The sequence below is a fragment of the Nomascus leucogenys genome, chromosome 13, assembly GCF_006542625.1.
Source record: "Nomascus leucogenys isolate Asia chromosome 13, Asia_NLE_v1, whole genome shotgun sequence".
Lineage (NCBI taxonomy): Eukaryota > Metazoa > Chordata > Mammalia > Primates > Hylobatidae > Nomascus > Nomascus leucogenys.
In genome coordinates this window covers 31,836,678-31,860,488 of record NC_044393.1, presented here as the reverse complement: position 1 = coordinate 31,860,488, position 23,811 = coordinate 31,836,678, and the positions used below count along the sequence as shown (strand labels likewise).

Below are 23,811 nucleotides of genomic sequence, written 5' to 3'. Positions count from 1 at the left end.
TTTAGCTGGAGTTTCTCTCTTGTTGCCCAGGCTGGAGTGCAATGGCAGAGTTTAGCTCTTGTTGCCCAGGCTGGAGTGCAATGGTGCGATCTCGGCTCACTGCAACCTCCGGCTCCCGGGTTCAACCGATTCTCCTGCCTCAGCCTCCCAAGTAGCTGGGATTACAGGCATGCGCCACCATGCCTGGCTAATTTTGTATTTTTAATAGAGACAGGGTTTCTCCATGTTGATCAGGCTGGTCTCGAACTCCTGAACTCGTGATCCACCTGCCTTGGCCTCCCAAAGTGCTGGGATTACAGGTGTGAGCCACCACACCTGGCCGGGGGAGACAGTTCTTACTCTTACATTGTCGAATATTTTACCATGGCACAAGTCACTTTACAACATGAAAGCAAAGAAGGTAGATGAGCAACATAGCATGGTGATTCAGAGCATGGGTTCTGGAGTTAGACTGCCTAGCTTCAAATCCTGCCTCTACAACTTCCCAGCTGTGTGACTCTAGGCAAGTTACTTGCCCTCTCTGTTCCTCAATTTCCTCATCCATAAAATGGGGCCGGGAGCAGTGGCTCATGCTTGTAATCCCATCACTTTAGGAGGCCGAGGCGGGTGTATCACCTGAGGTCAGGAGTTCGAGACCAGCCTGGCCAACATGGTGAAACCCCGTATCTACTAAAAGTACAAAAATTAGCTGGGTGTAGTGGTGGGTGCCTATAATCCCAGTTACTTGGGAGGCTGAGGCAAAAGAATCGCTTGAACCTGAGAAGCGGAGGTTGCAGTGAGCCGAGATCACGCCACTGCACTCCAGCCTGGGTGACAGAGCAAGACTCGGTCTCAAAAAAAAAAAAAAAAAAATGGGAATGATAAAAGTGACAACTCCATAGAGCTGTTGGGTGGATAGCAAGATAGATGTTAACTTTCTGCCCAGTTGATAACAGAGGAACCAAAGGCCCAAAGAGGAAGGCAACTTGCTCAAAGTCACACTGCAGGTTTGTGGCAGAGCCAAGGTAGGCTGAGGTCAGGTCTGTGGCTTTTTTCCAACTTCTCCTCACCCTAGTGAAGGTGGGAAAGGATTCGGCTGCTGCTGCTTAAACTTTTCCACCCAAATATCTCCAATATTCAGGAAGAATGAAGAAAATATCCCAGGATATGATCCTAAGTATAAAATTCTTTCCAATCTCACATTGTAGCTTACAAGTTCATGCCAACTTTATATTCAACTCCGTATAAGCGGAGGAGGATTGGCTGTAAAGCTGACAAAACTCAGGCCCTTCACAGGCTTCCAAGGTCCCAAGAAGGATCTTCCCCGTGGTCTTGTATGCTTGTGAAACCTGCAAAAGTAAGACTTTGACCACAGCTGGTTAAGACTGCTGTCTGTTTCCACTCTGTCTTCCTGTCCATCTCCCTGTCCCTCACAGCGAGCGGTACTGGAATGACCCATCAGCTTTTTGCACTTGTTAATGCTGTCTTATTTTTCTTAAAGGAAGTTCCCCCACTCCAAATTGCACAGGCTTCAGTCTCAGCAAACAGGATTCACCTCGGGTAAAATGTCTATTTTGATATCAAAAGAATGGCTCCTTTCCCTTCTCTCCCCCAAAAAATCCTTGAGTAAAACTGATGCTGCAGGAAGCCAGACCCTCTGTATCCTGACATCCCCCTGGGACCTGCATGGCCACAGGCACCCTGTGTAGGCAGGACAGGATGACCTGCACGACCCCAGGTTCACATTTGTCCCCTCCCTTTTCCATCAGGTGGTTTTTCAAGGGCATCAGCCGGAAGGACGCAGAGCGACAACTCCTGGCTCCAGGCAACATGCTGGGCTCCTTCATGATCCGGGATAGCGAGACCACTAAAGGTGACACCAGCCCTCCCCACCTTGTCCTCCCTGCCGAGGTGCCCCAGGTGGGACTGGCCACCACCCTTCCCTTGAAAATGCCCTGGGAAAGGCTGAAAACCCCAACCAGGTGCTGCAGCTCCCAGGTTTCTCCTGCTCTTGGCCACCTGAGGCGGGGAGGGTTGAGGCTCTGTGCCTGGCTCTGCCCTTCTTATCCACCATAGCTGCCAGCTTAGGTCAGTGGAACTAGTGCCAGGTGGCTTAGGCCCTGAAAACAAAGAAACATCCAGCTGAAGCTTGATCTTCACTGACTCGTTTTTTCATTTGTTTTGGTTTTTGTTTGTTTTGTTTTTTGAGACGGAGTCTCACTCTGTCGCCAGGCTGGAGTGCAGTGGTGCGATCTCGGCTCACTGCAACCTCCGCCTCCCGGGTTTGAGCGATTCTCCTGCCTTAGCCTTCCAAGTAGCTGGGATTACAAGTGCTCGCCACCATGCCCAGCTAATTTTTGTATTTTTAATAGAGACGGGGTTTCACCACGTTGGCCAGTATAGTCTCGATCTCCTGACCTTGCGATCCACCCCTCTCGCCCTCCCAAAGTGCTGGGATTACAGGCGTGAGCCACTGCACCTGGCCTGTTTTGTTTTGTTTGAGACAGGGTCTCACTCTGTTGCCCAGGCTGGGATGCAGTGGCACAATCTCAGCTCACTGCAACTTCTGCCTCCTGGGCTCAAATGATTCTCCCATCTCAGTCTCCCTAGTAGCTGGGACTACAGGTACGTGCCACCACGCTGACTAATCTTTTCTTTCTGTCTTTCTTTCTTTTTAGTAGAGATGGGGTTTTGCCATGTTGCCTAGGCTGGCCTCGAACTTCTGGACTCAAGCAATCTGCCTACCTCAGCCTTCCAAAGTGTCAGGATTACAAAGTGTCAGGATTGTTTTTTGTTTTGGTTTTTTTAAATACCCATAACAGACCAAGTAGGGGAGGCCAACACAGGGGGATCACTTAAGCCTAAAAGTTCGAGACCAGCCTGGGCAACATAGTGAGACCCCATCTCTATGAAAAATTTTAAAAATTAGCCAAGCGTGGTGGCGCACATCTGTACTCCCCGATACTTGGAAGGGTGAGGCCAGATGATCTCTTGAGTCCAGGAGTTCAAGGCTGCAGCGAGCCATAATGGAGCCACTGGACTCCAGCCTAGGCAACAGAGCAAGACCCTGTCTCTAAAAAAATAAAATACCCATTACAATATATCTTATCCACAAGCCTCATTCCTCCTTTCCTCCCTCCATAAGGAAATGAGGTAAGATGAGGTCGCCAGAAGAGACTCAAGCCAGCCTTCTCTGGGACTCTGCTGAAAATGCTCCTTGGAAGCTTTTGGAAGTTTTAATGTCAGGTGACCAGCTTCCTGGAAGTTCTGTGCTGCAAGGGTGGATTCATGCTGATTGGTTGCATGGATGGCAAGAACAGGCCTGGAAAACATCGCGTAGCTCAAACTGGCATCGATTGAGGCTCATTGCCTCAAAGGAATGAACATCAGTAGGATTCTTATGATTTCAGATTTCGTGTGCTAAGTGCACTTTTACTAATACATTTAGGTTCACAACTGCTTGACTCAAATAAGCCAGGTATATTGTATAAAATGTGACCTCACGGTACCCTGAAACAAACAGATTTGGGGACATTGATTAAAGGCATGTTCCCCATGTGGCCTTCTGCTTGACCCTCAGCTATCTCAATTGGCGAAGCTTTCATGTGGCTAGGATAATGCTACTCACAATCAGTGTGGCAGCTCAGTGAATGCTTGGGCTTTGTCTCTTCCCACCCAACAAGCCCCATTCAAGCCCCCAGGGGGAAAAAAAGAAGATAAAAAGACAAAGCTGTGCACAGCCCAGCGCTTCTCCTCTCTAGCTGTGCCCAGGACAGCTTTTGGCTTGGGCTGGTCCATCCTGCAGACAAGGGCAGAGAAATCAAAGAAACCATCACAGATCTGTGGGGCAGGAAAATGAGCCTGGTCCAGCTTTCATAGCCCTCTGAGATGGGGCATGGTGGGAAGTTTAGCCGATTTAATAGAAGTTGCAGCATGAGACCCGTGAATCCCACCCTGCTGCTTCCTGGATCCTGCCACACCCCATCCAGCAGCAACCAAGCCAGTCTCACCCCTGACTGGGACAGAGTGGCTGAGAGGGGCTCTGGAGCCAGCTGCCTGGATTTGAATCCCAGCTGTGCCACTTACCAGCTGTGTGACTGTGGGTGAGTTACTTCACCTCTCTGGGCTTCAGTTTCCTCATCCGTAAATGAGGATGGTGATATTATAAAACCCTTACCCCATGAGGTTATTCATTCATTAAATAAATAATATAATTTATATAGTTATAATTCATTATAATGAATATTATTCTTATTCATTCATTGTTCATTTACGCAGAGTGCTTTGAACTTGCCTGGCATGCATGGTAAGCTATTATTCATTCAACAGTATAAACTGGCCAGGTGAGGTGACTCAAGCCTGTAATCCCAGCACTTTGGAAGGCTGAGGCATGTGGATCACCTGAGCTCAGGAGCTGGAGACCAGCCTGGCCAACATGGTGAAACCCCATCTCTACTAAAAATACAAAAATTAGCCGGGTGTAGTGGTGGGTGCCTGTAATCCCAGCTACTCAGGAGGCTGAGGTAGGAGAATTGCTTGAACCTGGGAGGCAGAGGTTGCAGTGAGCTAAGATTGCGCCACTGCACTCCAGCCTGGATGACACAGCGAGACTTTGACTCAAAAAAAAAAAAAAAGTTTAAACTTCCCCAAATCCTATGACATTGTACTATTATCATGGTAAAGAACACTGAGACAGAGGGACTAATAACTTGCCCAAGGGCACACAGCTCACAAATGGCAAAATGGTGGTCATGAGCTGAAAGACTTATGTGTTTCTGCTCTATGTGATAATATAGGGTGGTGCAAAAGTAATTTCAGTTTTTTCCACTACTTTTGATGGCAAAAACTGCAATTACTTTTGCACCAGCCTAATATGTATGTTAGGTTCCCATTGCTGCTGTAACAAATTAATACAAACTTAGTGGCTTAAAACAACACCCGTCTATTCTCTAACAGTTCTGGGGATCAGTAGTCTGCCCTCACTGGGCTCAAGATGTCAGCAGGGCTGGTTCCTTCTGGAGGCTTCAGGGGAGAATTCATTTTCTTGCCTTTTTTAGTTTCCAGAGCATTCCTTGGCTCATAGTCCCTTCCTGACATCTGTCCAAGCTCTTGTTTCCATCTTCACTTCTTCCACTTTGACCTTCCTACCTCCTTCTAACAAGGACCCAAGTGATTACACTGGGGCTACCTGGATCATCTGGAATAATCTCCCCATCTCCAGATCCTTAACTTAATCACATCTCTAAAGTACCTTTTACCATGTAAGGTAACATATTTCCAGGTTCCAGGGTTTAGGGCGTGAATATCTTGAGGGACCATTATTCAGCCTACCACAGCATGTTCACATTTCAATAACTGAACTGGATTTCTGGATTTTTTACCAGAAAAGTCATAGCCTGAGTTTTTATGAAAAAGTAAAAAGTATACTATGGTTTCTTGGCTTTTTGTAGGGTAGATGATAGAAAGGTGGATCAATAGATCAGAAATAATGAAGATGATGATGATGATAGCCAACATTTGCAGAGTGTTCAGTTTCCAAGTAGTTTACAGGCATTACTTCTTTTAGCCATCAGGCAATAGGATCAGGTAGGGAGGCATGAGAACTATTCCCATTTTACAGATGAGAAAACTGAGGCATAGAGAGGTCACATAGTCACGTGGCCAAGGTCTCACGGGCGGATGTGGTAGAGCCTGGATGAGAGCTCAGGATGCCTGGCTCCCACAGCCCACTCAGACCCTCAGGCACTTCTGTCCAGGTGTCAGGACGCTGCCAGCGGTAGCTTTACAGGGTGTCAGAGTGCTAATGCAAGGTGGCAGGCCTCCAAGATGCCATTCTGAGGGGTTTCTCTTTGGTTAATTCAGGAAGCTACTCTTTGTCCGTGCGAGACTACGACCCTCGGCAGGGAGATACCGTGAAACATTACAAGATCCGGACCCTGGACAATGGGGGCTTCTACATATCCCCCCGAAGCACCTTCAGCACTCTGCAGGAGCTGGTGGACCACTACAAGAGTGAGTCCCACCCCGGGGGTGACATCCCCACCACGATGGGCCCAGAGACTCCTAGTCACGGATGCACCGTGGCCCCTGAGACCTGCTGTGTCCTTCCTGGCCATCCCCTAGACAGATAGTTGCTTTAGATGTTTCTGAAGGCTTAGGACTGTTGAGCAGGAGGGTGGGGTGGCCAAGATGTAGAGGTGGCATCCCGTCACACTCTGCTTGCTTGGAAATGTCTCTGATGGTGGCAACCAGGTGGAACAGTGGAGAGATCCAGTGGACCAGGCAGGGCGGCCTCCAAGGAGCAACCTCTGGCTGGCTCGGTGCTTGTTGCTCTCAATTGACCAGGGACTCTGTTCCAGAGGGGAGCGACGGGCTCTGCCAGAAACTGTCGGTGCCCTGTGTGTCTTCCAAGCCCCAGAAGCCTTGGGAGAAAGATGCCTGGGAGATCCCTCGGGAATCCCTCAAGCTGGAAAAGAAACTTGGAGCTGGGCAGTTTGGGGAAGTCTGGATGGGTAAGGACCCAGGGCCGGAGCCCACAGGGCCAGAGGGTGGAGGGGAGAGGGAGGTCACTTGCTTCCAGGAACACCTTCTGGCAAAGTGGGAATGCTACCCAAGGCAGAAGGGGAGATTTAAATAATAGCCATAAAGAAGCAGTTCCCTGATAGCAAACCAAATTGTCTTGCTATGCAAACACTGATTTGCCTTTGAGACCAGTCCTGTAGGGGTCAAAAACTTCCTTCTGGGAAGCAGGTGTCATGGATGAGGAATCTCTCCCTCATACGGAGTGGAGACTGCCTAACAGTTTGGGATTGAGATAAACAGAGACCTTTTCAGATGATGAAAATTAAGAATGGGGATATGCAGCTTGGAGATTTCCAGGCAACTGATGAACAGGTTATTCTGAGCACCTGCTGTGTGGCCAGCACTGTTAGAGTCTTGTGGGAAAATCAGAAAGGCACATCTCACACCTGCTGATTTTCCCCAAGAACTTAAGAACAACATTGCCTGCTTTGCAGGGCTGTGGGGTAGATGCAGTGCCAGCCCAGTGTGGGGCAGCCTGCTGTGTTAATACCCCACTGCGTTCCAAATGGGAGCGAAGACAACTTACAGGGATGCAAACAACTCAGCCAGATAAAATAAATTTAAAATCCACGTATTTTGACTATATTTATTGAGATTCTGCTGCATGCAAGGCCGGGCACAGTGGCTCATGCCTGTAATCCCAGCACTTTGGGAGGCAGAGGGGAGTGGATCACTCAAGGTCAGCAGTTCGAGAAAAACCTGGATAATACAGTGAAATCCTGTCTCTACGAAAAATACAACAATTAGCCAGGCGTGGTGGTGGGAGCCTGTAATCCCAGCTACTCGGGAGGCTAAGGCAGGAGAATCATTTGGTTGCAGAGGTTGCAGGGAACTGAGATCACACCACTGCACTCCAGCCTGGGAGACAGAGTGAGACTCTGTCTAAAAAATAATAATAAAATTAAAAAGAATGTGACAAAAAAGAAAATATGGAGAGGAAGGTAAGACAGATCTGAGTGGTGAGATTCGAAAGCCAAAAATATCATATAAGGCTCTAGACTCCTACTACAGGAAGCCCATGGTTCTGGCTTGGAGCTTCCTGGAAGCCAAGGCAAAATGGAAACCCAAGCAATTATAAAATTGACAAGACCCACCAAATGAAGCAGGGTGGGGTGAGGGAAGGGAACAGCATGTGCCAAATCCCTGTGGTGGGAGGGGAGTTGGGTGCTTGAGGGACTGAGTGACCTGCAGAGTGACTGGCACATAAAAGGCAAGGGGAGTTTAGTGGCTGATGAGGCTAGAGAGGTGGACGAGGCTGGGCCATGCGGGGCCTCGGGGTCATAGTAAGTCTGTCATTTATTTAAGAGCAGTGTTAAGATTAAAGTGGGCGGTGTATGTGTGTGACATAACCTGGGTAGTGTTTTAAAGCTATTTTTATTTGTTTGGGTTTTTTGTTTGTTTGTTTGAGACGGAGTCTCGCTTTGTCACCTAGGCTGGAGTGCAGTGGCTCAATCTCGGCTCACTGCAAGCTCCGCCTCCCAGGTTCACACCATTCTCCTGCCTCAGCCTCCCCAGTAGCTGGGACTACAGGCGCCCGCCACCACACCTGGCTAATTTTTTGTATTTTTAGTAGAGACGAGTTTCACCATGTTAGCCGGGATGGTCTCGATCTCCTGACCTTGTGATCCGCCCACCTCGGCCTCCCAAAGTGCTGGGATTACAGGTGTGGGCCACTTAAAGCTATTTTTAAATCCTTGCAACAGCACTTCAAAGGCAAGGCTTACCATTTCCACTTTACAGATGAGGAAGCCAAGGAAGCCACGGCTCAGAGAGGTTAAGCCACTTGCCCTAGTGTGCACAGCTGGGAAGTGGTGAACCCGCCTTTCAACCCACATTTGTCTGAGGCCTAACCCCATGATTTCGCTTCCCTCTCTGAGAGTTGAGATGAGCAGGAAAGACGTCCTGGAGGAGGCGGGTCTGCAGCTGGGCCTTCTAGGGTGGTACAGGAGACCAGTGTGCTCTGACCACCTTCCCTGCTCTCTATCCCCCTCCAGCCACCTACAACAAGCACACCAAGGTGGCAGTGAAGACGATGAAGCCAGGGAGCATGTCGGTGGAGGCCTTCCTGGCAGAGGCCAACGTGATGAAAACTCTGCAGCATGACAAGCTGGTCAAACTTCATGCGGTGGTCACTGAGGAGCCCATCTACATCATCACGGAGTTCATGGCCAAAGGTGCTGCGTGCTGGGGCTGGGGGTGCAGGCTGTGGCCTCTACTGGTCAATTGCGGGCTCAAGGGTGCCTTGGACATGGTCCTTGACCTTGAGATGGCCCCAGTCTGGCCAGGAGCTCTTCCAGCAAGTACTCATTGAGAATCTAATGTGGAACAATACAGCCCTCCTGGTTAGTGGGGTGAAATCATGTTAAGGGGTCACCAAGGGGAAGGGAGAACAAGGGGCTACCAGGAGAAGGGAATGGGGCCAGAATACTCCTGGGCAATGGGAGAAGGGGCTTATGGTTCACAGTGAGCCTTAGAGGCCAGGGTGTGGCGCAGGTGGTGGGGGTGCCACTCTCTCGCATCAGCCACCTTCCCTGTACTTGCCAACGCCCTGGGAGAGGGAGCTGGCAAAGCAGCAGTTCTGCCCCCACCCCCGCCCTGCCACAACTCAGGATTTCTCAGGGAATTTTTTTAGGCCACTGTTTCACAACCATTTTCAACCCCTGCCATTTTTTGTTTGTTTGTTTTTTAGGGGCAGGGTCTTGCTCTGTTACTCAGGCTGGAGTGCAGTGGTGCAATCATAACTCCTGGGTTCAAGTGATCCTCCCACTCCAGCCCCCCGAGTGGCTGGGACCACAGGCCCATGCCACCATACTCAGCTAATTTTATTTATTTATTTACTTATTTATTTTTAGAGACAGGGTTGCCCTCTGCCTGCCCAGGCTGGAGTGCAGTGGCGTGATCATAGTTCACTGTAGCCTCAAACTCTCAGGCTCCAGGATCCTCCCGACTTAGTCTCCCCAGTAGCTGGGACTACAGGCATGCACTACCACACCCAGCTAATTTCTTAAAAAAAAATTTTTTTTTTTTTTGAGACGGAGTCTCACTCTGTTCCCCAGGCTGGAGTGCAGTGGTGCAATCTTAGCTCAATGCAAGCTCCGCCTACCAGGTTCACGCCATTCTCCTGCCTCAGCCTCCCAAGTAGCTGGGACTACAGGCGCCCGCCACCACGCCTGGCCAATTTTTTTGTATTTTTAGTAGAGACGGTGTTTCACCGTGTTAGCCAGGATGGTCTCGATCTCCTGACCTCGTGATCCGCCTGCCTAGGCCTCCCACTGTGCTGGAATTACAGGCGTGAGCCACCGTGCCCAGCTTCTAAAACTTTTTTCTAGAGACAGGGTCTTGCCATCTTGCCCCAGCTGGTCTCAAACTTCTGGGTTCAAGTGATCCTCCCAAAGCTTTGGGATTACAGGCATGAACCACTGAGCCTGGCCTAACATATATATTTGTAAATTTCTTCCATAGATGGGGTCTTGCTATGTTGCCCAGGCTGGTCTCAAACTCTTGGCCTCAGGTGATCCTCTCGCCTCGGCCTCCTAAAGTGCTGGAATTACAGGCATGGGCCTCATGCCTAGCCACTCTGCCCATTTTTTGATAAACAGAATCATCTCACACAATCCCATTTAGTGCAATTTGAAACCTCAAGCCTTTTTCATTTTAACTGTGCAATTATGCCAGTCCTGTGAAGGCATGATCCCAGCCATCCAGGCTCAGGGGCTGTCTCAGTCACAGAATCCATCTAGCAATCAAAAAGTCACTTCACTAAAACTCAAATTCTCTTTCTCAAACACCAGGAATTGCAAACAAATATTCGTATTTAAATCTACTACTATGAAAAATCTTCACCACACACTAAAGTACTAGATTGGTGCAAAAGTAATTGTGGTTTTTGCCATTAAATAGTAAAAGGAGTAAATGTTCCTCCCCTTTCCCCCATATAGGAAGCTTGCTGGACTTTCTGAAAAGTGATGAGGGCAGCCAGCAGCCATTGCCAAAACTCATTGACTTCTCAGCCCAGGTGAGAGCCTAATGCGGAAACGGAGAAGGGAAACAGGAATTCAATATTTTTATTTGCCAAATATTTACTGACCACATACTATGATGATAGCAGTAATAATAATGGGTAAAATGTATTGAGAGCTCAGTATAAAACTATGCTTTTTGCATGTATTTTATTATACATGTACTCATTCATTTAATCATCCTATAAGCTTTATAGGCTGGGATTATCGTTATCTATTTTGGTATAACAAACCATCCAAGTCCTAGTAGCTTGAAACAACAGCAATTGTTATTTCTCATGATCCTGTGGGTTGCCTGGGTTCAGCTGGGTGGTTCTTCTCGTCATGGTAAAGTGAGGTGCAGATGCATACTGTTGGCACTTGCCCAGGCTAGAATGTCCAAGGCGTGGCTCAGCCTCCAGGGTCTCTCCACATGGCCCCTCACCACCCAATCACCCAGCCTGAGCTTCTTCATGGCGCAGCAGCTGGGTTCCAAAAGAGAGCTGGACCAGGGGCCAAGCCTTCATGAGCAGGCTGTCATTAAGCCTCTGCCTGCATCAGGCTTGCTAATGGCCCATTGGCCAAGTCACATAGACATGCCCAGAATCAGTGTGGGAGGGGACTGACCAAGAACACAAATCCCAGGGACCCCCCCAGTGTAATAGTCTGGCCACAGAGTAGGTAATTAACATCCCATTTTACAGAATAGGAAATTGAGGCATAGAGCAGAAGTAAAGTACAGATGTGGAAACTGAGCCCCAGTGTGGTTAAATGGCTTGCATAAGTTACTGTGCTAATTATGGGGGATATAGCAGTGAACAAAATGGAAATGTTCCTGTCCTAATAGAGTTCACAGTCCAGATGAGAAGATGAGTATTAAATAACCAATCTCTTAGAGACCATGACCCAAGTGGTCCTGGCTGAGTCAAAAGAGCACAATATCTAACAAAGTAAATAATGTTCGCAAATCGCAGAAACACTGCTGAAAACCTAATTTTCTTTCTCATGTTCCCCACGCCCCTTGCAGCTCCTCTCATCCCCAGCCTAAGCGGTTTTTTCACTTCCGTCCTCTCTCATGCTCTCTCTGATGTATGGGAAAACAGAGTGTAAGGACAGGGTGGTATTAGAGTGCATAGCTAGAGCATTTAGCCTGGTCCAGGAGCAATCAGAGAATGCTTCCTGGAGGAAGTGGCCTCTAGGCTAAGCCTGAAGGATGAGTAGAAGTTGAGTAGATGAAGAGAAAATGGAAAGGTCTTATAGACAAAAGAAACAGCCTGTGCAAAAGTAGGTGAAGGAGTTCAGCCTACTCAGCAGGAGCCCAGGGGTGGTGGGAGTTGAGCGAGACCCTGCCTGGGCCTCAGCTGGGCCTGCTGGAGATGCCAAGGGCAGGGTTCATTTGAGTATGCAAATTCAGGGGCCCAGAGGACACCACAATGTGTAACAAAAGACTCTACTTTCAGAGCCTGGAATGCCAGAGGCATATGGAAATGTGTTTTCACTCCAATGGGCCAGGTCCTCTGGGAGACAATAGACTGGTCTGTTGCTAAATTATCACCTTCCAACTAGCAGAAACCCTGCTGGGCAGCAGTCACGGACCAGGACAAGAGCCACTCTGCCCGTTTCACAGAGGGGAAAACAAAAAAAGGGAGGAAAACAGGTTCTGGGCCTTCATCTGTCCAGCAGCAGAGGTAGATTCAGAGCCCAGGGACAGAAAGGAGCCCACCCTGGGCCTTGGTCTTCACCTCCAGACTCAGAGAGGCAGCTTGGAGCAGCAGGTGGAGAACTGGACCACACATGTGGTGTTTTTGTAGTCACAGCTTTGTGGGTGACATGAAACGTTATGCAGTAGCTGCATATATACAAACAGGTCAAAACAGAGCTGCTCTGACTGAAGCAGGGTGGGGGGCTTATCTGTGGCCTTTCTTTTGTGTCCCCCACCCCCATATAACCTTGAGGCATCCATAGGATTCAGTTTGAAGAGCTCTACAGGTCCTTCCAGCTCTGATGCTGTGACTCCCTGATACCCTTTGGAAGCAAACCCAAGTTCCGATACCCAACCTCATGGCACCCTATTTGGGGGTCATGAAATCTCACCACCTTATCAACCCGCAGTGCTTACACCTGGGCCCAATAAACCTACTCGTTATTCATTCAGTCAGCAGACCCTTGAGAAGCAACACCATTAGCATCTGGGCTTAGGAGTCACACAGAGTTTTGTTTTGATCTCAGCTCTGCCTGTGTAGCTTCGAGCAAGTTGCTTAACCTCTCTGAGTGCCACTTTCCCCCGCTGGGAGCACTGGGAGCCACTCTTGAAATAAATACTTAACTATGTGCCAAACACTCTACTAAGCCCTTGATGTAGGCTTAGGGGTTTCATCTTCACATGACCCCTCGGAACCAGGTGCTATTACAGAGAAGAAAAGTGAGGTACAGAGAGATGACACAACTTGCTTGACATCACAGAGCCGCAGCGCTCAAGCTGAGTTGGTCCAGCTCCAGAGCCATTTAGCTATTACCCTCTGCTGTCTCCTAAGTGGGGTGTCATCCCTGCCCCATTGAGCTCCTGTGAAAATCAGTAGCATATGAGCATCTGCCAGTGAGGATCAAACAGTGGTAACTACCAGCATTAGTGCTCGCTCCAGAATAAAAGCAAGGCAAAAAAGCTGGGCCGAGTGACAGATAAGTGCGTGGACCCCAAGCAGCGCTTTTGGAGCTCCAGCCCTGGCTCTGCAACTTGCAAGCTGTGTAAGCTGGGGCCACTTACCTATTTCTCTGGGCTTTAGTTTTCTTATCTGTGGAATGGGGCTGATAGCAAAAGTGCCTCCTCCAAAGCACATGGTAAATGTTACATAAGTGTTTAAGTATCATCTTATAAATAAGCTATGATGCCTTCCATTAGCATAATAATTTTTGTTAACTGTTCATCTAAGGACTCATAAATTTCCCACACTCCCAGGGCCAAGATGCTGTCTCACTCCACCCTGGCAACCTCATCCCCATTTCGTCCCCACCCCCCACTATTCTAAACAAAATCAGAGTCTCTTCCAAGTTTTTATTGAAAAATTGGGGTCTCTGGGTCTCCCTTGGGTGTGACAGCTCAGGCCTGTAATCCCAGCACTTTGGGAAGCTGAAGCAGGAGGACCCTTTGAGCCCAGCCTGGGCCATAGAGTGGGACCTCTTCTCTATTAAAAAAGAAAAAAAAAAATTCTTTTTAAATTTAGTCTGGTATAGTGCCATGCACCTATAGTACCAGCTACTTGGGAAGCTGAGGTGGGAAGACTGCTTGAGCCCAGGAGGCACAGGTTCCAGTAAGCTGTGATCCCACCACTGTACTCCGTGACAGAGCAAGGCCCTGTCTCGAAAGAAAAAAAAAAGAAGAAAAGAAAAAAGCAAAGCATGGGTCTCCATTCTAACTGCCTCGGGTGTCCCCTGCTGTCCACCCCTTGCAAGGGCGCCACCCACTTGCCTCAGACCTTGGGAAGCCGGCCGGCGGTGCTTTGTTCTGTCTAGTCAGACGCCCTCACTTCCAGAATAATTTCATCAGACTGCACCCAGCTGCAGTCTGCCGGAGCACTGGAGTGCTGGGTTATTTAGAGGCAGCAGGAGGCACTGGATTAGGAGTCCTCAGACTGGTTTGAGCCTGACATTCAGAATTTTCCTGGTGGTGTGATCTGGAACAAGTGGTTCCATGTCTGTAAAACAGAGATCACGATCATTCCTGCCTCAAAGAGCTCAAGCTCAGTTTGTAAACCAAAAGTGCTGCTTTCTGGGCATCTGAGAGTTTACCTTCAACCTCTTTTGTCCAAACCCTTGTAAGTAAAAATGTCTGCAAGACATAATCCCTGTGTTTTCATCAGAGGCTTCTAGGGCCCCTGGTGTGAATAAGAATCCTCTACGCAGTCTGTTATTCACTCAGCAGCCACGGTGATCTTTAAATGTACATCAGAACATGTCACGCTCCTGCTTGAAGGCCTCTAGTATCTCCCCAACACGCTCAGAATAAAATCCACCCTCCTCTCCTGGCCTACAAGGCAGTTCATGATTGGCGGCCTCCCTCTCAACTTCAACTCTCCCTCCTCTCTCTGTGGCATCTTCTGCTGGCCACACTGGCCTCTGTGCTGTTCCATGAACACCCAAGCTCTTTCCTACCTCCACGCCTTGGCACCTCATGTTCTCTCTGCCTAGAATATTCTTATGTGACACACTTATTATTATCATCATTCAGATCTTTGCTAAAATCTCACCCCCTCAAAGCAGGTTTCCCTGAACGCCCAATCCAAAAAAGCTCTCTACAGGTCATATTTTGTTACATTGTTTTATCTTTTTTTTCTTTTTGAGACAGAGTCTTGCTCTGTCGCCCAGGCTGGAGGGCAGTGGCACAATCTCGGCTCACTGCAGCATCTGCCTCCTGGGTCCAAGCAATTCTCATGCCTCAACCTCCTGAGCAGATGGGATTACAGGCGTGCACCACCATGCTCATCTTCTTTTTGTATTTTTAGTAGAGACGGGGTTTCGCCATGTTGGCCAGGCTGGTCTTGAACTCCTGGCCTCAAGTGATCCACCCACCTCGGCCTCCCTAAGTACTGGGATTACAAGTGTAAGCCACCATGCCCGGCCTGTTTTATCTTTTCTTTATGGTACTTACCACCTGCAGGGCTTTGCCAGGCTCATCACCTGTTCAAGCAACATGTCTGGCACCTACAAGACACTCAGTAGATTTCTGTTGAGTAAATAAGTGAATTTTCCCTACCCAGGCTGGGGCATGAGGAAGATATGAGAGGTATAGCAGAATATGACATGAACCTGGGTTGTCCCCAGAAAGAGAGTTGAAGGTGAAAGCTCTTCGTAGTATCCTAGGGTTCGTGTGTGTGTGTGTGTGTGTGTGTGTGTGCATGTGTGCATGTGCACGTGTGTGTGTATGTGTGTTCCTGGAAGAATAGGTCCTGGAGAAATAGTCCCATTGCTTTTTCCCTGAGAACATTTCAAAGTGCTCTCTGGAAGTCTTGGAATTCTAGAGAATCCCCCAAACTGGCCCAGGCCTCCTTAGGGATCCCTCTAACCTGAATGGGTTGATGAAGGAATGCCACCCTGAGCCCTGGGGCCCTCCGGACAAAAGAGGGAGAGCTGGTGCAGACATTTCACATTTTCTTCACTTGAACACCTCTCTGCTGCTTTCGGGTGGGGCCATCTTGGCGTAGGCCAGGTCTGAGGACAAAGGTATCTCTGTTTGGGGTGCAGATTGCAGAAGGCATGGCCTTCATCGAGCAGAGGAACTACATCCACCGAGACCTCCGAGCTGCCAACATCTTGGTCTCTGCATCCCTCGTGTGTAAGATTGCTGACTTTGGCCTGGCCCGGATCATTGAGGACAACGAGTACACAGCTCGGGAAGGTAGGGAACGCTGCCAAGCAGCCCCATGTTGTCCATTTGGATGCTTGTGAGTGTTGAGAGTTGATACTTGTGAGAGCGATTGGTAAAATGCAAGAGTCTGCCCCAGTATTAGCTGTGCATTCTTGAGCTTGGTGGATCCTTCTGGATAATGTCCTGAACTTCAGAGTCTCACCTGGAGACTTTGAGGAGATTTTAGATCAGATTGAGAAGTACTGATAGATTTTAGAGGGAGTGGGCAAATATATGTTGAAATTAAGGGTAAGAGCAGCTTTGTGCATAACAGACAAAAATGGGGAGGGTATCCAAATGTCCATAGCAGGAGGATGGATGTATACATTGTGGTATATTCACACCATATAATACCACGCAGTGATGAAAAAGCACAAACCGGCCAGGCTCAGTGGCTCACGCCTGTAATCCCAGCACTTTAGGAGGCCAGGACTGGAGGACTGCTTGAGCCCAGAAGCTCAAGACCAGCCTGGGCAACACAGGAAGATCTAGTCTCTACAAAAATTTAAAAAATTAGCCAGGCATGGTGGCACATGCCTGTAGTTGTGGCTACTCAGGAGGTCAGGGTGAGAGGATCACTTGAGTCTAGGAAGTTGAAGCTGCAGTAAGCCATGATCATGCCACTGCACCCAGCCTTGTGGACAGAGCAAGATCTTGTCGAAAGAAAGAAAGAGAGAGAGAAAGAAAGAAAGAAAGAGGCACAAACCAATGCTAAATGCACCAAAATGGGTAACTCTCATAGGTATAATATCAAAATGAAAGAAATTAGACCAAAAAAAAAGAGTAGATGCCGCTTGGTTTCGTTTTTGTGAAATTCTAAAAAAGACAAAACATGTAATTGGACATTCATGGCAGCATTCTTCCTAATAGCCAAAAAAATGGAAACAACGCTCTTTAATGTCCACCAATTGATGAACAGACAAACAAAATGTGATATATCCATACAATGGAATATTATTTGGCCATAAAATGGAGTGAAGTACTATACCAGGCTAGAACACAGATGACCCTTAAAAACCTTATGTCAAAGGAAAGCTAGCATGAAGACCACATATTGTATGATTCCTCTTCTATGAAATGTCCAGAATAGGCAATCTTTTTTTTTTTTTCTTTGAGATGGAGTCTTGCTCTGTCACCCAGGCTGGAGTGCAGTGGCTCAATCTCAGCTCACTGCAACCTCTGCCTCCCAGGTTCAAGCAATTCTTGTGCCTCAGCCTCCTGAGTAGCTGGGATTACAGGCATGCACCACCATACCCAGCTAATTTTTGTATTTTTAGTAGAGACAGGGTTTCACCATGTTGGCCAGGCTGAACTCAAACTCCTGACCTCAAGTGATCTGCCCGCTTCAGCCTCCCAAAGTGCTGGGATTACAGGTGTGAGCCACCACGCCTGGCCCAGAACAGACAAATCTAAAGAGACAGAAAGTAGATTATTGGTGCCTACAGCTGGCAGTGGGGAGTTGGGAGAAATGAGGAGTGACTTCTGTGGGTTTTTTGCAGGGAAATGTGATGAAAGTATTCTAAAATCCACAACTTTGTGAATATTCTGAAAGCCACGGAATTATACACTTTAAATGGGTGAAACGTATGGTCTGTGAATTCTATCTCAATAAAGCTGTTAAAGAAAGAAACAGGCAAAATTTATTTATAGCACCAGAGGTCAGAATTGCAGTCACCTTTATTTTCTGTTAGCCTAATTTTTATTTATTTATTCATTCATTTATTTATTTTGAGATGGAGTCTCGCTCTGCTGCCCAGGCTGGAGTGCATTGGCGCCATCTCAGCTCACTGCAACCTCCCCTGCTGGGTTTAAGCGATTGTCCTGCCTCAACCTCCCGAGTAGCTGGGATTACAAGCGTGCGCCATCATGCCCGGCTAGTTTTTGTATTTTTAGTAGAGACAGGGTTTCACCATTTTGGCCAGGCTTGTCTCAAACTGCTGACCTCAAGTGATTCACCCGTCTGGGCCTCCTGAAGTGCTGGGATTATAGATGTGAGCCACTGTGCCAGTCCTATTTATTTTTTTAAAGAGACGATGTGGCCAGGCACAGTGGCTCACGCCTGTAATACCAGCACTTTGGGAGGCCAAAGCAGGCGGATCACAAGGTCAGGAGTTTGAGACCAGCTTGGCCAATATGGTGAAACCCTATCTCTACTAAAGATACAAAAATTAGCTGGGCGTGGTGGCAGGTGCCTGTAGTCCCAGCTACCTGGGAGGCTGAGGCAGGAGAATCATTTGAACCTGGAAGGCAGAGGTTGCAGCAATGAGCTGAGATTGTGCCATTGCACTCCAGCCTGGGTGACAGAGCAAGACTCTGTCTCAAAAAAAAAAAAAAAAGATAGGTGCTTGCTCTGTTGCCCAGGCTGTAGTGGAGGGGTGAGATCATAGCTCACTGTAGCCTCCAACTCTTGGGCTCAAGCAATCTTCCTGCCTCAGCCTCCTGAGTACCTGAAACTACAGATACGTGCTACCATGCCCAGCTAATTTTTTAATTTTTTGTAGAGACAGTGTCTCACTGTGTTGCCCAGGCTGGTCTCAAACTCCTGGACTTACGTGATCCTCCTGCCTCAGGCTCTGAAAGTGCTAAGATTACAGGCATGAGCCACCGTGCACAGGCTGCAGTCACCTTAAGTAAGGGAGTATTAACTGGAAGGATGTAGAAAGGAGCCTTCTGAAATGCTGAAAATGTTCTACAGCCCAATCTGATGGTGATTACAAGGGTATATACATATATAAAGCTGCAGCAAAATGGATATTAAAGATTTGTGCATATTATTTCATGTATGTTGTAACTCAATAAAAAAAAAATTTAGACCGGGCACAGTGGCTCATGACTGTAATCCCAGCACTTTGGGAGGCCAAAATGGGCAGACTGCTTGAGCCCAGGAGTTCAAGACCAGCCTGAGCAATATAGCAAGACCCCATCTCTACAAAAAATTTAAAAATAAGTGAGGTGTGGTGGTGCGAGCCTGTGGTCCCAGCTACTCAGGAGGCTGAGGTGGGAGATTCACTTGAGCCCAGGAGGTTGAGGCTGCAGTGAGCCAAGATCATGTGACTGCACTCCAGCCTGTGTAACAGAGCAAGACCTTGTCTCAAAAAAATAAATAAATAGGGCCGGGCATGTTGGCTCATGCCTGTAATTCCAGCACTTTGGGAGGCTGAGGCGGGCGGATCACGAGGTCAGGAGATCGAGACCATCCTGGCTAACACGGTGAAACTCCATCTCTACTAAAAATACAAAAAATTAGCCGGGCGTGGTGGTGGGCGCCTGTAGTCCCAGCTACTCGGGAGACTCAGGCAGGAGAATGGCGTGAAACCCGGGAGGCGGAGCTTGCAGTGAGCCAAGATGACACCACTGCACTCCAGCCTGGGCAGACAGAGCGAGATTCCGTCTCAAAACATAAGTAAATAAATAAATAAGGGTAATGACTAAAGGAATAAAAGTAGAATGTATAATTTCTAAACCAGAAGAAGAGAAGAAGATAAGCAGGAAATCAAGAAAAGTCTCTAGATCCAAAGGAGGAAGGGAGAAAACACATATACACACACACACAATCACACACACACACACACACACACAGAGAGAGAACATTTTCAAAACTTGACCGTGTACTCAGTCATAAAGCAGGTCTCAACAAATTCCAAACAACATATATTCTATAGACCATGTTCACCAACCATGATATAATTAAGATAAATACTAAAAAAGGATAACTAGGCCAGGTGTAGTGGCTCACACCTGTAATCCCAGTGCTTTAGGAGGCCAAGGTGGAAGGATCGCTTGAGCCCAGGAGTTTTGAGACCAGGCTGGGTAACATAATAAGACACTGTCTCTACAAATTTTTTTATTTTTTATTTTTTTGAGACGGAGTCTGACTCTCATCCAGGCTGGAGTGCAGCGGTGTGATCTTGGCTCACTGCAACCTCCACCTCCTGGGTTCGAGCGATTCTCCTGCCTCAGCCTGTAGCTAGAATTACAGGCACCTGCCACCCCACCCAGCTAATTTTGTATTTTTAGTAGAGATGGGGTTGGCCAGGCTGGTCTCGAATTCCTGATCTCAGGTGATCCTCCTCCTCGGTCTCTCAAAGTGCTGGTATTACAGGAGCGAGCCACCGTACTTGGCCAAAAAAGTTTTTTTAATTAGCTTGGCATAGTGGGGCACACCTGTAACCCCAGCTGCTCAAGAGGCTGAGGCAGGAGGATAGCTTGAGGTCAGGAGTTCGAGGCTTCAGTAAACTATGATTGTGCCACTGCGCTCCAGCCTGGGAAACAGAGTCTCTAAAAGAAAAAAAAAAAATGAAAAGGCTAACTAAACCCAAGTCAGACTAGGTGGGAGGAGGGGCGGGTAAAGGGGGAGACACACCGTGACTGGTGGAAACCTCATGGGCTGAGAGCCAGCATCCTCCCTTTTCCCATCGCCCGGGGTGAGAGGACTGAGGCATCGGCTGCAACCTGGACTCAAGGCCCCCCGAAGTCCTTCTGTCCCCAAAGACCTGTGACCTCTGGGATTCCACTCTTCAGAGTTGTAGTTAACTGGGGTATCAGCTAAATCAACGAGGAGGCTTCTAGAGTGAACTTCCATGCCATACCCCAGGCCCCTAAGCCCACTCCTCCTTGTTTAGCCATCTGTCCTCAGGATGGATGTCCCTTGCTTCCACAGGGAGGCCACGTAACAGGGAAATTGCAAGTCTGCAGGGGCAGATGTTGGCAGCTATTGCCCTTGCCTGTTCCCCCAACTTAGCAGAGCCAACCCTCACTACTCCCCAGCCTTCCCCCGACTCTGCTCTGTTCAACCCTGCAGGGGCCAAATTCCCCATCAAGTGGACAGCTCCTGAAGCCATCAACTTTGGCTCCTTCACCATCAAGTCAGACGTCTGGTCCTTTGGTATCCTGCTGATGGAGATCATCACCTATGGCCGGATCCCTTACCCAGGTAGGGAAGGGGCATCAGCTCGGGGCTGCTACCAGGGCCCAGCCTGGCAATGGGCTCATCTGGACAATATGTCCATTCAAACTGAGTTCTTGATCCTCACCCCCAACTTTCCCTCACCTTTCCTGTCTTAGTTAAAGGCACCTCCATCCACCTAATGTCTTAAGCCTGAAATCTGGGGGCCTCCTTGGCCCTTCCTTCTCTCTCACTCCTATGACTTTTTTTTTTTTTTTTTTTTTTTTGAGACGGAGTCTCCCTCTGTCACCTAGGCTGGAGTGCAGTGGCGTGATCTCGGCTCACTGCAACCTCCGCCTCCCAGGTTCAAGCGATTCTCCTGCCTCAGCCTCCTGAGTAACTGGGATTACAGGCATCCACCACCATGCCTGGTTAATTTTTGTATTTTTAGTAGAGATGAGGTTTCACCATGTTGGCCAGCCTGGTCTCAAACTGCTGACCTTAGGTGATGCACCTGCCTCGGCCTCCCAAAATGCTGGGATTACAGACATGAGCCACCATGCCTGGCCTCACCCCTATGACATCTGAGCAGTCAAAAGGTTTTGGCCACTTGACTCCAAAACATATCCCAAGTCTCACCACGTTGAACTCCACAGTCTCCACTGCATCCAGGCCAGCATCATCTCCCATGGATGGTGCAGCGGCATCCTCATCAGTCTTACTGTTTTCTCCCTCTATGTCCTACAGCCTATTCTCCACTTGTAGCCAGAAGGATAATTCTAAACTGTAAATCAGATCTTGTCCTTTCTCCACCTTTTTTTTTTTAAGACAATGTCTCACTCTGTCACTGAGGCTGTAGTGCAGTGGTGCAATCATAGCTCACTGCAGCCTTGACTTCCTAGGCTCAAGTGATCCTCCCGCTTCAGCCTCCCGAGTATCTGGGACCACAGGCACATGCCACCATGCCTGGCTATTTTTTATTTTTTTAATTTTTTTGTAGAGACTTGATCTCACTACGTTGTGCAGCCTGGTCTCTAACTTCCAGGCTCAAACGATCCTCCAGCCTTGGCCTCCTAAAATGCTGGGATTACAGACACACACCACCATGCCCAGCTAATTTTTTAAATTTTTTGAGAGACAAGGTGTTGCTATGTTGCCGGGCTGGCGATTTCCATTTTTAAGTGATGCTTTCAGCATGGAGAATGAATGGGAGGGAAGGGGAACAGGCTGGCAGCTGGTGAGGAGGCCACAGCAGTGGCCCAGGCAGAGGTGATGATGGTCTGGACAGGGTGGTAGCATTCGTGACTAGCATATGTTGATGAACTACTGCTATGTTTCAAAAAAAGAAAAGATCTGACTTGCTGACTTAGGAGGTGAGAGAGAGAGAATCAAGGATGATTACCCTGGCTTTGCACCACAGGGTGGGTAATGGTCTAGGGATAGAAATTGGAGAGCTCTGTTTTAGCTCTGTTAAATTTGAGTTGACTTAAGTATAGAGACATCCAAGTAAAGGAAGCACTTGAGTTCATGAGTTTGGAGTTTGAGACTAATAATATAAAATTGGGGATCACAGACATTGAATGGCTATCCTTATGAACAGCTAATAGAAACGTGAACTGAACAAAAAAATGGTCCCACCCATAGGTTGACACTGAATCTGGTCACCTGAATGTTTTGTCTTGAGGGTGCACTAGTCAAAACCAGGCAATACACAATAGACGCTAAATCCATTAGGATGTGTTCCGCAGCAAGGAACAAAATAACAGACAAAGAGTAACTGAAACAGAAGCAATCTATTACTCCCCATCTGCCATTGGTGACTGGTTTCACCAGCTCAGCAGCTGTCAGGACTCTGGGTTCCTGTCTCTGTGATGGTCTTTTCCATGTTGTCACCTCCAAGTATCATAAGTATCTCACAGTGTTCAAAGGAAGAGATGAAGGGTACATTCTCCAAAGACTCTCCTCTAAGCAGGAGGAAAACCTTTCAGGCACTTTCCCAGCAGACCTCCCCGTCAGCTCCCATTAGCCCAAACTGGGTCCCAGGCCCATGTCCTAGCTGCAAGTGAAGCTGAGGGTGGAAGTCTCTGTCTTTCACAGTGGAAGGGGCTCAGCTTGCAAGGTGAGGTGGGGAGTGATGACTGCTGGGGAGGCCACAGGGCCTGCCAACCCTGGGCTCTCATTTCCTAACTGCTTCCTTTTCTAATTCCATGGCTCCTTTTCAGGGATGTCAAACCCTGAAGTGATCCGAGCTCTGGAGCGTGGATACCGGATGCCTCGCCCGGAGAACTGCCCAGAGGAGCTCTACAACATCATGATGCGCTGCTGGAAAAACCGTCCGGAGGAGCGGCCCACCTTCGAATACATCCAGAGTGTGCTGGACGACTTCTACACGGCCACAGAGAGCCAGTACCAACAGCAGCCATGATGGAGAGGACAGGGCAGGGCCAGGGGGTGCCCAAGTGGTGGCTGCAAGGTGGCTCCAGCACCATCCACCAGGGCCCACGCCCCCTTCCTACTCCCAGAAACCCACCCTCGCTTCAGCCACAGTTTCCTCAACTGTCCAGTGGGTAGGTTGGACTGGAAAATCTCTTTTTGACTCTTGCAATCCACAATCTGACATTCTCAGGAAGCCCCCAAGTTGATATTTCTATTTCCTGGAATGATTGGATTTTAGTTACAGCTGTGATTTGGAAGGGAAACTTTCAAAATAGTGAAATGAATATTTAAATAAAAGATATAAATGCCAAAGTCTTTACCAAAAGGTTGGTTTTCCTGTTCTTCCAATTCTTGAATATCTATTTGCCTTCTTGCTGTATGACAAGTCAAAAAGGGTGAAGGACTCTCCTGGGGACCAGAAATACAAAGAAAAGTGGGGTTCAGACTGGGTGCAGTGGCTCCCACCTGTAATACCAGTGCTTTGGGAGACCGAGGAGCGGGGGATTGCTTGAGCCCAGGAGGTCGAGGCC

General features: G+C 48.4%; 1 protein-coding gene across 1 annotated transcript in view; it reads left to right on the top strand.

Moving 5' to 3' along the window:
- Positions 1–23,606, top strand: part of HCK (HCK proto-oncogene, Src family tyrosine kinase) — a 49,329-nt gene extending 25,723 nt beyond the window's left edge. The window contains exons 6-13 of the mRNA XM_003273505.2: positions 1,749–1,852; positions 5,842–5,991; positions 6,339–6,491; positions 8,556–8,735; positions 10,500–10,576; positions 15,798–15,951; positions 20,762–20,893; positions 23,068–23,606. Coding sequence (XP_003273553.1) covers positions 1,749–1,852; positions 5,842–5,991; positions 6,339–6,491; positions 8,556–8,735; positions 10,500–10,576; positions 15,798–15,951; positions 20,762–20,893; positions 23,068–23,270 — 1,153 coding nt within the window. The 3' untranslated portion in view covers positions 23,271–23,606. The remainder of the gene's footprint in view (positions 1–1,748; positions 1,853–5,841; positions 5,992–6,338; positions 6,492–8,555; positions 8,736–10,499; positions 10,577–15,797; positions 15,952–20,761; positions 20,894–23,067) is intronic.
- Positions 23,607–23,811: the final 205 nt, after the last annotated feature.